The following is a 15517-nucleotide window of genomic DNA, read 5'->3' as shown; positions in this document are numbered from 1 at the left end:
AAACAACCAGTCAGACAAACTGTGGTCAGGATGATACTGTCCAATTTTAATATTTGTCTCTCGGCACACACCAGATACTCATGACTGTAAAACAACATTTCCATATAATTGTATATTCAGTTTTTATACTTAATTTGCTTTTCACCATATTGTATGTCCTTCCCTGCACTACATAATTCAAAATTAAATATTGTCTTTGGCCTATACATACTTGAGGGGTAAGCTTATTTAGTCTCACACATTAAAGATGCACTGTTGACCTACAGAGTCCAAACTTTTTATCATTGTATTGTAGATAGGTGTACACTCCAAATACTAAGTACAAGTGTAGTGAGTGTAACAAGCAAATGTTTTTTAACTCAATGGCCCAAATTTATTTTCTATATGATGGACAATAAATACATGTGTAATCAATGCCAACAGTCCAGTTTAAGTAATTTGGTTTAGATTAGCCATTGGCTAAATTTTCTCCCCTTCTGTATTATATAAGTTCACCGTTTCCTGTTTTAGATATTGTTGATCCTATTGAGTCCCATCTCTAATTCTTAATTCACTTTCATATCAGGGTGTTGATACTTAGAATCCACACTTGAACTTATGCTGGAGCAGTAACCAACCAGTTCAAATAACTTTCATTTATGTCCAAACAATTTGACTTTTTGCCAAATTTCACATTTATGGCAAATAATAAACAGTAAGGAGGTACAAAGGACGTCGGTGCCCCCGGGCCCCAATTTTTATTCTTTATTTGGTATATAATTTGTTGAAAGTTTCACTGACGAAATTTTGAGCAAAAGTCTAAGTCTTTCACTTTCGAGACACACATCAACTTACAGTAAGTTGTCAATTAGCTCAGAATATCAAGTAGAAATTTCTCGGTTCAATGTCTCATAGAAGTATATTTCATAAGTAAGATAAATACAAATCAAAGTACAAGTGACTTGGAACAAATTATTGTAAGTGCCTGTTTTACATGAACTGTGGGCAGTACATGTAGCAACTGGAACATTTATAATGAAATGTTCTATAAATCAGCAAATATCATAAACACTGGATTTCTATAAAATATGGGTTTCAAATATACATGTATGACAGGTTTAGGACATGTACTGGTAATAAATAGGATCTAGACAGTGAGTTGTGAATTATTGTTTCAAGTAAGTATAAGAAGTGAGATACGGTATAGGCAAAGGTGTTTTCAACTTTCCTTCATCAAAATCATGGACATTTATAAGATATCAATATGATGGAATCCAGTTTTCTTCAAAACTGTGGCTTATAACAAAACACAGTGAAGATTAGAATATGTACCCTAATTAGGGAAGCCAATTTCAGTACACCCAGCAAAGTTTCTCGTCATGGACGAAATCCATGAAATTACATTATTTGCTTATTTGTTTCTTTGATTTTGTACACAGTGCTATGTTACAGTTACTTTAAACACAAGAAAAGGAGAAATTAACACAAGTGTAACAAGATATTTCCGAAAAAGAACTTATTCACAAGCCGTATATGACAGAAATGATATGTTTGATTCTATATAGTTCAATAAATTTTGTAAATCTTTAATTCAATAAGTGTACATGTTTTGTGGGTATTTATTACCATATCAGGTTCTCATTGAAGGAACAAACTCAAATGGTATAAAATGAATGAAAAAGTTCACTTTTCAATATCTAGATGATTGATTTCAACATTTGCAGTCAACAATACAGAGTGATTAGAACAGAGTCAGCCACAAGATTCTTTGATTGTATATAATTATATTACAGCAAAGCTATTCACAATTATATGCCTTTGATGTTTTTAAAATCACTGCCACCCATGCACAGAGGAATTTTCAGAATTTCGCAGTGCATTTGAGCATGCGAAGTCTGTTGCTATGGTTACTATGACATAGAAAGGTAGAACCTGGAATGATAAAGATGTTTATAGTTAAATGATGCTGACTTTTCCAAAACTTGGCACCATTCCAGGTATTGAAGTAATCACAGATTACAGTCTTCCAGCGTTGTAATAAATTTTCAAAGCTTGAATGTAGGAGTATATTAACCTGGACCCTCAACAGTGGGGTTTCAGATGGATGATTAAGTGTGATCAAAAGTATGCAGCGTGGCCTACTCTATGCAATTGTCCATGTTCCGAATTGCGCGTGACATTCCGAGATATCGCGAGAATATGTGGTTCGCAGTGGACGCGTTCTCGCAACACAGGAAAAACTGCGTAAAACAGGACAAGTCGCTAATTACGTTAAACACTGCATAAAATATAGAAGTTGCAACCTTTGCTCAGTTCTGCACTTTTTCTAGTTCCATACAAAGTTTGACTTGTATTACTAAGCTGGAAACCTGTTTCTACGGGCATGTATTAAAGTCTCGCGAGATCTCGCAATCAGCGGAAAATCGTCTATGCAATTGTCCCCAGTGTTTGTTTGGCGCTTATGCAAATTAGAAGAGCAGGTTAACCAATCATAGTAAAAGGCTATCATTGTAACTTTGCTGAGATGAGTGTGTATGTTTCATGTTTCATGTTTCTGTAGCTGATAATAATGCTTGTCATTATATTACAGCATAAATTCGTTGCATCTATGTAGCATCATTCACTATAATTCAAGTCAACCAGGCCTGACTTGTTGTATTTTGTATGTAGCAGGTTCTGCTTGCTGTGAAATGGAACCTTTTTGGAAATGACACTGCTAGGCCATGTGTTCCTTTCCATCATTGAGAGTCTGCAGTGATTATGCAAGACAAATGACTATCTGTTCTCAGACTCACCATTTCATTTTAAACTGAAGTAATTTGTTGTCAGAGGATATCAGACAATATATTCAACTATCTATGAAATAATTCTGCAAGAAAAACTAAAGGAACAAAAGCACACACATAAACACTTAGGCATATACCGGTACATCAAGGTACAGTTACACTGAAGACACACACCCTCATACCAAGGTACACACATCCTCCCTCCAGGAACACACATCAATGTGAAAAAAAGACAAGGAACATACACATACACCTAAAAGTTTTAAACCAATGTTATGTTCCAGGATAATTTTCATGCTGTAACTATAATTGATTGATTGATTCTAAATGAGTATTTTCTCTGCATTTTGACAGGTTCTGGCATTCCAGAAATGAAAACCATTCTCAGAGGAGTAATACTGAAAGAGTATCTAACATTTAGAACTCTTATCTCCAAAATGGTTGGTCTAGCCACATCTATAGGTAGTAGTTTACCTATAGGAAAAGAGGTCAGTAGCTCAAACAGTTTGATAAATTTTATTATGAATGAAAAATTTCTCCATTTGACTTTTTTGTGCATTGTAAAGGACCCTGGTAAAGATGAGACAAAGATCTTCATCTGTGACTGGATTTGCAATGAGAATGACTTTTCTATGGTTTCAAACATTTGTAGAATGTTTACACACTGTGTAGATGTGGTTACATCACTACCTAGCCACAGAGTATTTAAAATAATGCAATTATCTCTATTCCCACCTCATGCTAGCTCAGTACACTTTAATATCTTTCTTGAACGCCATTCACTAATACACCGTAACAAATCTCCTTAAGGGAGCGTTCAGTTATTATGGCTGGGGGTGGGCAGGCAAAATCCAGGGGGTCACCTTAAATTTGAAAACTGCAAAGGTGGGGGTTATGTATTTTTCAAACAGCTCAGAGGGGGTCACTTAATTTTCATAAGTATCCATCCTGTCAAAAAGCAGTTTCAGTGTTCAGAAATATTCTGGGAGATAAAAAGGATTCGCTGTATGATTTCATTCTCTATAGTCATTTAACTGTAAATCTGAACATAAGTATAATTATCTGTCACATGAACATCTTGTCTTGGCAATTCTGAGGCTTGTCTTATTGTAAATTGAGCTCACTGAGGGCAATGAACAATTCCTATTACTTACATATTAGAGATATAGCAAGTTTTGTAAGGGAAATTATTTAACAGTTACCAGTAGTACCATGAAAAGTGAAATTATACTTTTGGGTGAAATTCCAATATCATAATTGTTGTCAACATCTGAACTTTCAAATATGCTATTTGAATCAAGTACATTTGTATCAATCGTCAAACATCTATAGAAGCACAAATAAATTTAGTTTTTGTAAGAAAATTATTCATAGTTTTCTCATAGACTCCAATGTATAGTGAATCAACATTTCGGTGACATTCCAAAATCGAATTTCTTGCACACATATCAACCTTTAACCATCCTAGTCTAACTAAGTACTTTAAAATGAATTATCAAATGTCTATAGATACACAGATTTAGATAGTTTTGTATTGGAAAAAAATTATTCATAGTTTCCTCATAGACTACCATGTATAGTGAATCAACATTTCAGTGAAATTCTAACATCCAATTTCTTGCACACATATCCATTTGTAACCACCATAGTCTAATCAAGTACATTAATATTAATAATTGACAATACATAAATTCACAGATTAACCTATTTTTGTATTGGAAAAAAATTATTCATAGTTTCCTCATAGACTCTCATGTACAGTGAATCTACATTTTGGTGAAATTCCAAAATCTGATTTCTGGCAAACACATCCATTTGTTACCACCCTAGTCTAATCAAGTACATTAATATTAATAATTGAGAGTACATATATACACAGATTTACCTATTTTTGTATTGGAAAACAAATTATTCATAGTTTCCTCATAGATTCCCATGTATAGTGGATGAACATTTTCAGTGAAATTCCAAAATCAGATTTCTTGTGCAAATAATATGCACAATTGTGTTAATTATTTAACATCTGTATATGCACAAGTATACTGAGTTTTTTTTATTGGAAAAAAAAATTATTCATAATTTTATCATAGACTCCCAGGTATAGTGGATGAACATTTTTGGCGAAATTCTTAAGTCAAATTTTTTGTCCACATACCAGTTGTAACAACCCTATTCCAATTAAGTACATTTATGTCAATTATCAAATATCTATAAATGCATAGATATAGTTTTGTATTGAAAAAGTATTACATAGTTTTCTCATAGACTACGATGTATAGGCAATCAACATTATCAACAGTTGATTATCAATTAAATCCAAATATCAAAATTTTGTACTAACACGCTTGCACAAAAATATTGCGATCCACCTTTAATTTCTGTCCAATCCCTCTGAGGGGTAATTTCAAAATTATAGCAAATCAGAAGGGGAAATTTGAACATTAACACCTTTTGAGTTTGTAAGGGGGATCATCTGAAAAAATCTGAGAATTTTTTTATTCTATCACCCCCCCCCCTCCTCCAGAGGTGTTTGTGTGTGCAGCTTTACTCAAGCAATGTTGGGGGACATGAAATTTTTGTCATCTTAAAAGGGGGTCATCAATTTTTTGGTGCAATGGGTAGGGGGGTTCACTTATTTTGACTGATGCACAGGAAGAATTTGCCAGCCCACCCCCGACCGTAGTAACTGAATGCTCCCTAAAACCAAATCATTTAGGAATACACAGTGGCCGCATTTATTGAGTAGCGCCCTCTTTTGACATGTCTATTCATACTTTTGTTTTTACATTTCACTGTCATCAGGGTCCGTTTGTACATATTGCTAGTATGGTGGCAAATCTTTTGGGGAAGCTTATCAGATCTTCAAAAGGAGTCTACGAGGTAAGATGTTTAACCAACAACACAACTCATGAAAGTTGAAATTGGTATTTTGTCATCCCAAGGGTACTTCTGTTGAGTTAATTTTCTTTTACAAGATCACTTATCATTTAAATTGTATTTTTGATTTGAAAAAAATCAATAAATAGTGACTTTAATGAAAATTTTATGAAAACTTTTCGATCTGAATTTTTAATGGGCATGGGGTTAACTCTTTCATTACCCAATCACACTGAGTTTTTACTATGAAATTAGACCTCAACTATTTCTTGAATAGATGACAAGTTTCTGGTTTCAGCCAAAGTAACAATGTGATAGTAGTCAACCAATAAATCAAGGGAAAATATTGATATAATTTGTGAGAAGTCTCAAAAAATGGCCATCTGTATTTAACAAAGTCAGTGTCTTTAATCCGTTTCTGATTAATGCTGTGACATGCCGAGGAAGACATTCCATTGTTCCTTTGTAATGAGTTGATCAATCCTGATTTCCTGCATGGATCATTTTCAGAATGAATCCCGTAACTACAACATGCTGGCAGCAGCCTGTGCAGTGGGTGTTTCATGCACATTCTCAGCTCCCATAGGAGGTGTGCTATTCAGCATAGAGGTAACAGCCACCTACTTTGCTGTCAGCAACTACTGGCGTGGTTTCTTCTCAGCTGTATGCAGTGCGTTTGTCTTCAGATTGATGGCTGTCTGGGTCAAAGAGGAAGGTGAGTTTTAGAATGTGACATCAGGACTGCTTCCATCACCTACCCAGTTTTTTCAAAGCCAGGGTACAGGGTAGAACTGTTCAACTATGGTTTTATGTGTACATACAGAAAAAGCTTGAAGAATGACTAAATAGGAGTCCACCATAGGTACTACACTGTAAAGAGAGGATTTGACGGGGACGAAGTGATATTTTGATTGAATGTAAATACCCTTGGAGGGAATGCTTGAGAGGTCTATCACATTAGATACATAGACCAAGGCAGAATTTTGTAATGATTTCCATGGCAACAGATGAACAGATGATGGATGGATGGTCTGCTGATTTATTTATTTATTTATTTATTTATTTATTTATTTATTTATTTATTTATTTATTTGTTTTGAGAGGTGGTTTTAGTTTAATGATGTTTATTTCTTCATTGTTGCAGAAACCATCACAGCTCTTTTCAAGACCAGTTTCAGGGTAGATTTTCCATTTGATGTGCAGGAGTTTATCGCCTTTTCATTGATTGGGTAAGATGCTTTCCCCATAGCCATTTCCAATACCAAAATGAACCCTTGGTTTGCCCACAGCCATTTCCAATGCCAAAATGAACCCTTGGTTAAACACTATGTTTCATGAAATCCATCAGTCAATTCTAAACCTTATAACAATGAGAAGAAAGATGAAACTTTGGTGTAAGTGAAAGAGGGTGAAAGATAATGTGCAGTCAACAAAATGGTTTTTTTTCACAACTTTGTATTTTGTGTTGATTATAGAGATGTCTTTGTTACAGTACAAACCTGTGTGCCCAGTACAGTATTTCTGAATTTTAAGCATGATTATATGTTTATGGAAATAAACTTAGAAGTGTTTTTGCATCTTTTGTCCTTTTTTCACAGAGTTGTGACAGGGTTTGGAGGTGCCTTATTTGTATATATTCACAGAAAAATTGTTGAATTCAACAGAAAACACAAGAGAGCTAGACAGTTTCTTCAGAAAAAGTGAGTATCTTTCCTGTACTTTGGACTGCCAACATTGATTACCTTTGGTTTTCATTTTGATATTTTTCATCATACATGAAAGCAGCTGAGAAGGCAAAGTCAAAACTTTGTACATGGCGTACACCTTAGCTAAATGGATTCCTTGATAAGCATCATATTTTGATTAAGAAAAATATGTCAGTCTTCATGTGAAATTCTGAAGTGAATATTTGGAAAGACATCATTATTTTGAAATACTGCCCACGTAGTTTCTGAGCCTTTACCAAAGCATGGCAAAGATAGCAAAATCGCCAATAATAAAGAAAGTTTCGTAGAGCCAAAAGGTTACCAATGTTGGATTCATAAAGTTTTTGATATATATATATGTATGTGTGTGTGTGTGTGTGTGAAATACAGTTTTAATTTATTGGTTGTGTGGTACCGGTATGTACTTAACTTTTTTTTCACCAGCAAACTTTTTGTGTAATAGTATTATTGGGTTATAAAGGGAGTGAATTGAAAGTATGAGGGTCAAGGAGTTTTGCATGGAAGCCTTTAAAAAATTTGGACAATTGGACGGACACAGGTTTCTTGATGCAATAGGACAACCACTGTGCATGGATTGTGTATGATTTGATTCACCTTTATTCTGTGTTTGTAAAATGCATGTAGTACTGATTACATTTCCTTCACTTACAATTGTACAGAAAAAATGGAAAGCTTACTCGTATGATTCAGGATAACTTAGGGGTCTCGTCTCAATATTTGAACACACCCCTGAATTGTCATCACAATCATTACAGATCATCCCATGACCACACACCTTTTACATGACCTTGGTACATGGTGTCAGTTCATTCAGGAAATCCATTCATTGTGGTATAAACATTTTTTCTGAAGTAAAGTGTTTTAAATATTGAAATCAGAGAGATATTACCTGTGAAGGTCAAATGTAAAAGGATAGAAGGAACACAGGGTAGAGTAATTATTGCATGGGCACCAGGGGAGTTTGGAAGATGTAAAGAGGTGTCCCACATGTTGAAGGTAATAACCCATATATTCCCTGCACTCTCTTGCTGTTAAAAATGATTTCACTTTCTACTCCAGAAACTGATCAGTCGATTGCATGATGTTGATTCTGACATCGTCATCAAACCGACCATGACTTCTTTTACAAAAAACAAAGTAATTGTGGTGCTCTTTTGTCAATGCTTGAATTCTGATACATTTTCCTGAAATGTAATTGACATTCAAGGTGAAAAAATCACACCGCACATAAATAATCACAAATGTGTAAAAAATGGAGGAAAAACCAATCATTTCACCATCTGCAGACAGGATTGCCTGTAAACCATCCATGTCAAAAATTGTACATCAAAAGTAAATCTTAATCATGCATCTATAATGAAATGTTCAGAAAGAGGTCAGTTTCTCATCAGTAGAGGTGAAAATGTTGAATCTAAAGGGAGGCTAATGTCTTGTCAACTACTTTTCCATGTCGATGTCTTGTCACTGTTTGTATAGGGGTATCAAGGTATTAGATCTCCAGGATGGCTCAACCTAGAGATTTTTACTGCAACTTTGAGTCGGCAAGCAACATCAACAAACTAATCTTGATATGAAAGTTTTGTTTGTTGTGATGTCTCAACCAGTGAGAATAACTTCAAAGGGTTTCTTATCCAATGTTTTCACAAGTAATCCTTTCCTAGTATGAACTCAAAACTGGGGATCTAATACCTTCAGGTGTAATTGTATTGATTGTTGTATGAATGTGTGTCTTTGACCTTCAGTCCTTGTACATTGTATGCCTACTTAGTCTGATCTCTTTCAATATTCAGGTCAAAGTAAGTACACTTTACGCAAAATCACCTGGAAGCTTCATGTAATATTACAGGTGGATATGTATTATATTTCTTGTTTAGTTGTCAGCATGTTTCATTGTCATCTTGTGTCATCTTGAAAATCAATTTTCTGGCTGGATGTAATCAAGGAACGGTTTCTCCCAACATGACTGTTCGAATGATGCCAAATACACTTTGAACCTCATAAAAGGCTGTACAATCTAGCCAAAGTCCTTTAAAATGTCTAAAATGATCCAGCCTTCACAAATTTTGGTGATGCACATCTAACGTACAGCCAGAGTCTCAATATGAGGCTATGTAAAGGGTGTCAGGACAGCTATCCCTGGACAGAAACTGTGCAGATATCTCCCATCCTTCACTTGGGGGCCCGGGCTACAGTGAGGGATAAGGTCAAGGTTATGTCCAGTTGGTGAACTTCCTGAAGGTCACTGTCCCAGACCCATGTAAAGTGCATTTGACCCTTCCAAAAGCATCCCTGCTCTACAGCCATCCTTGAAAACCTGCTAATGGAACAAGAGCACCCTCTTCCCCCACCATGACAAGTTTCTACCATTATTATTCTGTATTCACACCCAAAACAAAAAAGCTACTGCTGCAGTTATGGCTCGGTCCCTCCACAAAGGACGGTGGTTACAGCCAGCCTTGAAAGCTGCTAACTCAGGTACAGGAAATCCCCAAAAGGTTTTCCCCCTAGGTAGTTGCACACTGCACATTAAACTACTCCTTTAGTCACAGCAATTGCCGTTTAATATCGTTATATAAACCCAGTGTCTATCTGTTGCTACCTCTGGTACCATGAAATCAGCTCCACTTCAATCCCAGCTTGTCCCTCTGCAGTACCTTCCTTCCAGAACAGCCAGACCCCCCACCTTCCCACCAAATACATATTATTAACAGCTGATCAGTTCAAAATGCCTCCATTCGGTTCAACCATCTCCTCTGAGATTGAATCCCAAAACACCTGCCCCATTTACAATGTTTTTTCCTCATTCATGAAGCCTATCCCATAGGGAATGCTTTAGATAAATGGGACATCACAAAATATCAAGTGAAATTTGTTTTATAGTGTTATAAACCGGTTGTTGGGTAAACCTTTCCTTTCATTTTAAGCATTCTATACAGAAATAATGTACCTTGTATCCCCAAACAGAAGCAGTTGTATCGGTGTGCATGTTTGTGTGTGTTCATGTGCAGTGAGCTTTGAGCTACAAAGTATGCAAGCATGCGTCCTCTTGTCAGTGAACATCTCATTGTCCATTCAAGTGTGGACTGACCATCAGTACAGCCAGTTCATGCTATCATGTTTCATCAAAGGGTTATTACATGGTTCAGGGTTCATCTCATTCATATTGGAAAGCATGCACCATTGGTTTCTGGTTCCATGGAGTTTGTGTACCCATATGTGTCAATCTGTGTATTCACTACATATACCGCTGTATTTTGTCAGTTAGATTGCCAGAACACGCAGTGATCCCTCAGCAAAGTCTTGGTCCACCTTTTATAACACTGTACAACTGTCATTGGCGAATTATGTAGCAATGGAAAGAATGGGCTGTCAAAATCATTTACATCGGCTGATTGAGATTTACAAAAAAAATTTGAAATTAGCTCACATAGTGAAAGAAATCACACAAACTCAACTAATATGTATGCCATACATAAAGTGTTTCATACCTATATATTCTGTGGTTGCATTTTCCATCACCTGAATAATGGCATTTCTAATCTAATCAGAGAAACAGTTTTTGTATTTCTACCTCATGAGGGCGCTCTAGGAAGAGGCATAGGGTACGATCATCAACTGACAATAAGAAGAGCTAGCTAACATGTTAACTCTTTTAAAAGTTTACAAGAGTCTGTATTATGTTGATTTTGCTTTCCAACCTTACTGTAAAAATCAACTGAAATATTATAAAAGGAAAAATAAGATCATCAGCTATGATAGTACAGGTGACTAATAAATAAAAAATGTCTTTTTTCTATAGTTTCTACAAGTCCAATAGTGTCTACCCCTGTGAATTGAAATAGGTATATGGTTAAAACAACATGATTGTTTATGCGTGTAAAAAGTTCAAAGATATGAGAAAAAGTTTAAAAGATTAATATTTTTGTTCAGCTCTTTTCAGAATCACTGAGTCCCAAATTTTACCGTTTATACCATGTTACAAATTGTAACACCTGGTAACCATACCACCAGTTTTCAACAACATACTTGTATGATAGTACAGAGCTTGTCAAGAAAAAGACAATTGGATTTGAAATATACTCATGCTGAGTAAATTGTGTATGACACCAAGGTAGCTGACCACAAAGTGAACAATGTGATTTTAGGTTCCATAACAATATAATAAATTTACATAGCAATTGCCATGGCTGCATAAACAAGGCATATTTCTCATTTCTGTATTGGACACACACTGGCAATGAAGCCAGAAAATTTTGTAGTACTATTTCATATTACTTTAATGTCTTTTTTTGACAGTCGCTTTATTTACCCGACCATAGTTGCATTTGTGATATCGTCTCTGACATTCCCACTTGGAGTTGGACAGTTCATGGCTGGAGAGGTAAGAAGATAAAAATTGACAAATTAGTTCATTTCTGACATAATTCTTATGACTTTTCAATGATAGTATTAAAGGGACAAAGTCACCCATTTTTCATGAATTTTGTTTGATACGAGATACTACTCATATTTTTCGACAAGTTGAAAGATACTGAATGAATGGGTAACCATTCATATATTCGACCCTAGTTTTAGACAAATTAAATGAAACCATTGCGAAAATGAATTAATGGTCATGACCATTAATTCATTTTCGCTATGGTTTCATGTATCGTGTCTAAAACCAGATTGAAATATATGCATGGTCACCCATTCATTCAGTATCTTTCAACTTGTCGAATAATATGAGTAGTATCTCGTATCAAACAAAATTCATGAAAAATCGGCGACTTTGTCCCTTTAAGATATCAAATAACATTTTAGGGATTTAGTTTCTCATCCCTCATTCAACAGAAGCTGTATAACAAACGTATATTATCATGGTTATTTATTTCCTAATGTCTTTTACTAAATTCTACAAGTCATGTGGTATGTATCTGTGTCAACTCTATGGGGAAAATAATGTTTAGATCTTAAAAACTCAGATGGTAAACATTTTTTTTTCTCCAAGGTCTTTGAAATGAGCGCCCCACAAGTGGTAGATTAGGAAAGAATTGTGAAATTTTGAGAGCCAGAATATTTGTCCCTGAAGTGTATTCTATCTTAACCCTTTGAACGCCAAAGTCAATTTTTGTCACCTTTACAAAATACACCACTATCAAATTTTTTTCAGATTTTTTCCAAAATTTTGAAACAAAAATGTAGTTAATTAAATGTGATGTCCATTTGCTCCAAAATTATCAAATCAAATACAGAAAAATTCACAAAAATTGGTAAAATGTTGCACTAAAATTTTGGTGGGAAAAATTACAGCACTCTAAGGGTTAAGATGTGATGTGATACATCATCAATGACGAAAATCAGTGTGTCATTTCAAGTGATTTACCAGCAACCCTAGAGGTATTTATGGCTGCAATGCAGATGTATGTGTCAATGACTGCTGGAACACAAAGATAGGCTGTTTCTACAGTGTCGTGTCAACATTTATAGACTTCGATATCCTAAGTAAACTCTATGTCATTATGACAGCTCTGAAATACAATACAGTATACCTCCAGTATCACTGTCAGCCTACACTAAGAAAAGTTGAGCCATTTGGAAGTAGTTGTCAAATGTCATTAACCTAGGGTGCCCATTTCAGGAACTGTATCCTAAATCCTCAAATCTAGCTGATCTGTCACCAGCTTCAACAACTACTACCCTACTGGATTAACTTCATTCAACATTTTTCAGATCAAATCATTTAAATCTGAAATCAAGATACTCAGAAGTTCACTTTGACACATAATACCATGACAAATATTATCTGTATCAGGTCAAGCTAGTGAAAATTACCATGTTTATGTAGGCATCTATGTCTAAGCATGGAATGCTTGTGAAAAATCATGTCTATGTCTGTATCAGAGACCTTAATGTAGTGTATACCTTTAACCCTTTTCCTGCCAAGTCCATATTTCACAACCAGGTCAAGATGGTTAAAATTAATGAAACACAACATATTCCATATGGTGTATTTTAACATAATACTGTACATTTGAAAGCTGTTGAAAACAAAAATACTGTAAACTTGATTTTTTAGGACAAAAGATGCTTTAACAGACCAAGCCAAGTGGGTGAAAACACATCATGTTTTGGCTCAATACTGCTTTTTACTGACTTGGCTGATAGGGAAGTGATACTGTCTGGCAGGAAAAGGGTTAAGTGAAAGACTTAAACTTTTGCTCAAACTTTGCTTAATTGAACTTTCAACCATTTTTTTACAAAATCAAGAAAAAATCAGGGGTCACCGTTCAAATTTTGGCACTAGAATAACAAATTACCTTTAATACATTTAGCGATATTTGAAACTAAAAATGGCCACTTCCATGTGTTAACTCTGTGGGGAAAGTAAAATTTTAGATGTTCAAAAAAACTAATACGATGAAAATTTTTCTGCTCAAGAGCTTTAAAAAATGAGCCACCACAAGGGGTAGACCAGAAAAATATTGGAAAAATTTGAGAGTCCAAATATCTATCCCCCAGTGCATTCTATCTGAATTCAGATTGCCAAATCTGCTGAAAAATATATATTTTACATTATACTTTGTTAGTTTTGATGAACTTTTCGAAATATTTTACACTTAATTGGGTTAAATCAGCTTGTCCACACAGAGGAAGGTACTGTTAGGCTAATTTTGGGTTTTCTCATTACTTTATTTTTGTTGTTTTCACAAAGCTAACATCGAAGCAAGCTCTGAATGAGTTATTCAGCAACACTACGTGGACTACCGGCCAAGCCGACATGGACGATGCTGAGGTCATAAGTCATTGGAAACATCCAAACAGCAATATCTATGTAACACTAGTCATATTTATTGTCATGAGGGTGAGATTCTAATTTTTTCACATCATCCACATCAATTGGTCAAACCCGGAATTCGAATGGACCACGGTACAAACAAACCCACGTGTGTAAACGCGCATAGACGAACGTGTATTTCCATACGCGTTAGTGCACATGTGGGTTTGTTTGTACCGCGATCACGTGATCTCTTAGGCGTACTGAGTCTGTAGAACGCATCGCGTCCTTTTTATTCCGGAGTAGAACCATTGTCAGAGATACTTTGTTGAAGCGAAGAATATGAATTTCACAGTTACTCATTTAGTACCTAATTTGATAGTATGGAATGATTATCCGTGGATAAGACTCAGAAATATTTTACAAATTTACTCTGAAGAGTATTGAAAACAAAAGATCCATAACCTCCTTTATAATCTGAAATCCTTGGATTTTTATGGTGTGCAGTGCAAATTTTTACATTTTGCTGCAACACAAAATAATGCAGATTGAGTAGTTGCTCACAAATAAGTTGCATGGAACATACTTTGGTGATTACAGTTACATTCTGTTGGCTGCATCCAACTTTTAAATTCCTTATATTAAATAAATGAAAATGCCCAGAATGTATGGTCATGTAGGGCTCACTTTAATAGCTTACTGCACCAAGCCCAGTTTTGATCACATAGAGAAACAAACCTATCATCATGCTATTCACAAGAATGCGATGGAGTCCCACAAAATCCATTGAAAAGCAAGATTTAGTATTTAGCTCCCCATCAGCTTATAAAACAAAATGGTATGTGTTCACTATAATTTCATCAGTAGTACAAAGAGATTAACAAAACAAAATGGTATGTGTTTGTTGTAATTTCATCAGTATGAAGAGATTAACAAACCTCTTTATGATCTTGATAGTTTTGGATGACAGCTGTAGCAGTGACGTTACCAGTTCCTGCCGGTGTCTTCATGCCAGTGTTTATCATTGGAGCAGCGTTTGGTAGACTGGTAGGAGAATGTATGGCTGCATGGTTTCCTGATGGTGTTAGGAGTGGTGAAGATCTCTACAGGATAGTACCAGGCGGGTATGCTGTCGTCGGTAAGTGTTCCTTCTAACAGAATGTGTGACATACACACCATGCAAAGAAAATTCTTGACAAGACTGAACAATACTGGGTGCACAATGATCAAACTTACAAATTAACACCATCCTAGGGGTCCCACTTGAATGTGGTAAGAGGTCTGTTAACCCTTTCACCACCCTGATTTGAACCAATCCCATTGTCTTCTATTGTAAAGTTGGACCTCAACAGAGGGAAACGGGTGTGAAAGGTTTAAAGAAAACCTTATCA

The 15517-nt window shown here is 35.4% G+C and overlaps 1 protein-coding gene across 3 annotated transcripts in view; it reads left to right on the top strand.

Annotated features, from left to right (window-relative positions):
- Positions 1-15517, top strand: part of LOC139137036 (chloride channel protein 2-like) — a 69888-nt gene that overhangs the window by 29727 nt on the left and 24644 nt on the right. For all 3 annotated transcript variants that reach the window (XM_070704973.1, XM_070704972.1, XM_070704974.1), the window contains exons 5-12: positions 3120-3253; positions 5568-5645; positions 6153-6357; positions 6787-6871; positions 7241-7342; positions 11666-11750; positions 14064-14213; positions 15084-15264. In XM_070704973.1, coding sequence (XP_070561074.1) covers positions 3120-3253; positions 5568-5645; positions 6153-6357; positions 6787-6871; positions 7241-7342; positions 11666-11750; positions 14064-14213; positions 15084-15264 — 1020 coding nt within the window. The remainder of the gene's footprint in view (positions 1-3119; positions 3254-5567; positions 5646-6152; positions 6358-6786; positions 6872-7240; positions 7343-11665; positions 11751-14063; positions 14214-15083; positions 15265-15517) is intronic.

This window comes from Ptychodera flava, chromosome 7, assembly GCF_041260155.1.
Source record: "Ptychodera flava strain L36383 chromosome 7, AS_Pfla_20210202, whole genome shotgun sequence".
NCBI classification, from domain to species: Eukaryota; Metazoa; Hemichordata; class Enteropneusta; family Ptychoderidae; genus Ptychodera; species Ptychodera flava.
Note: the sequence above shows the minus strand (reverse complement) of the source record. Positions and strands in the feature narration are given on the sequence as shown.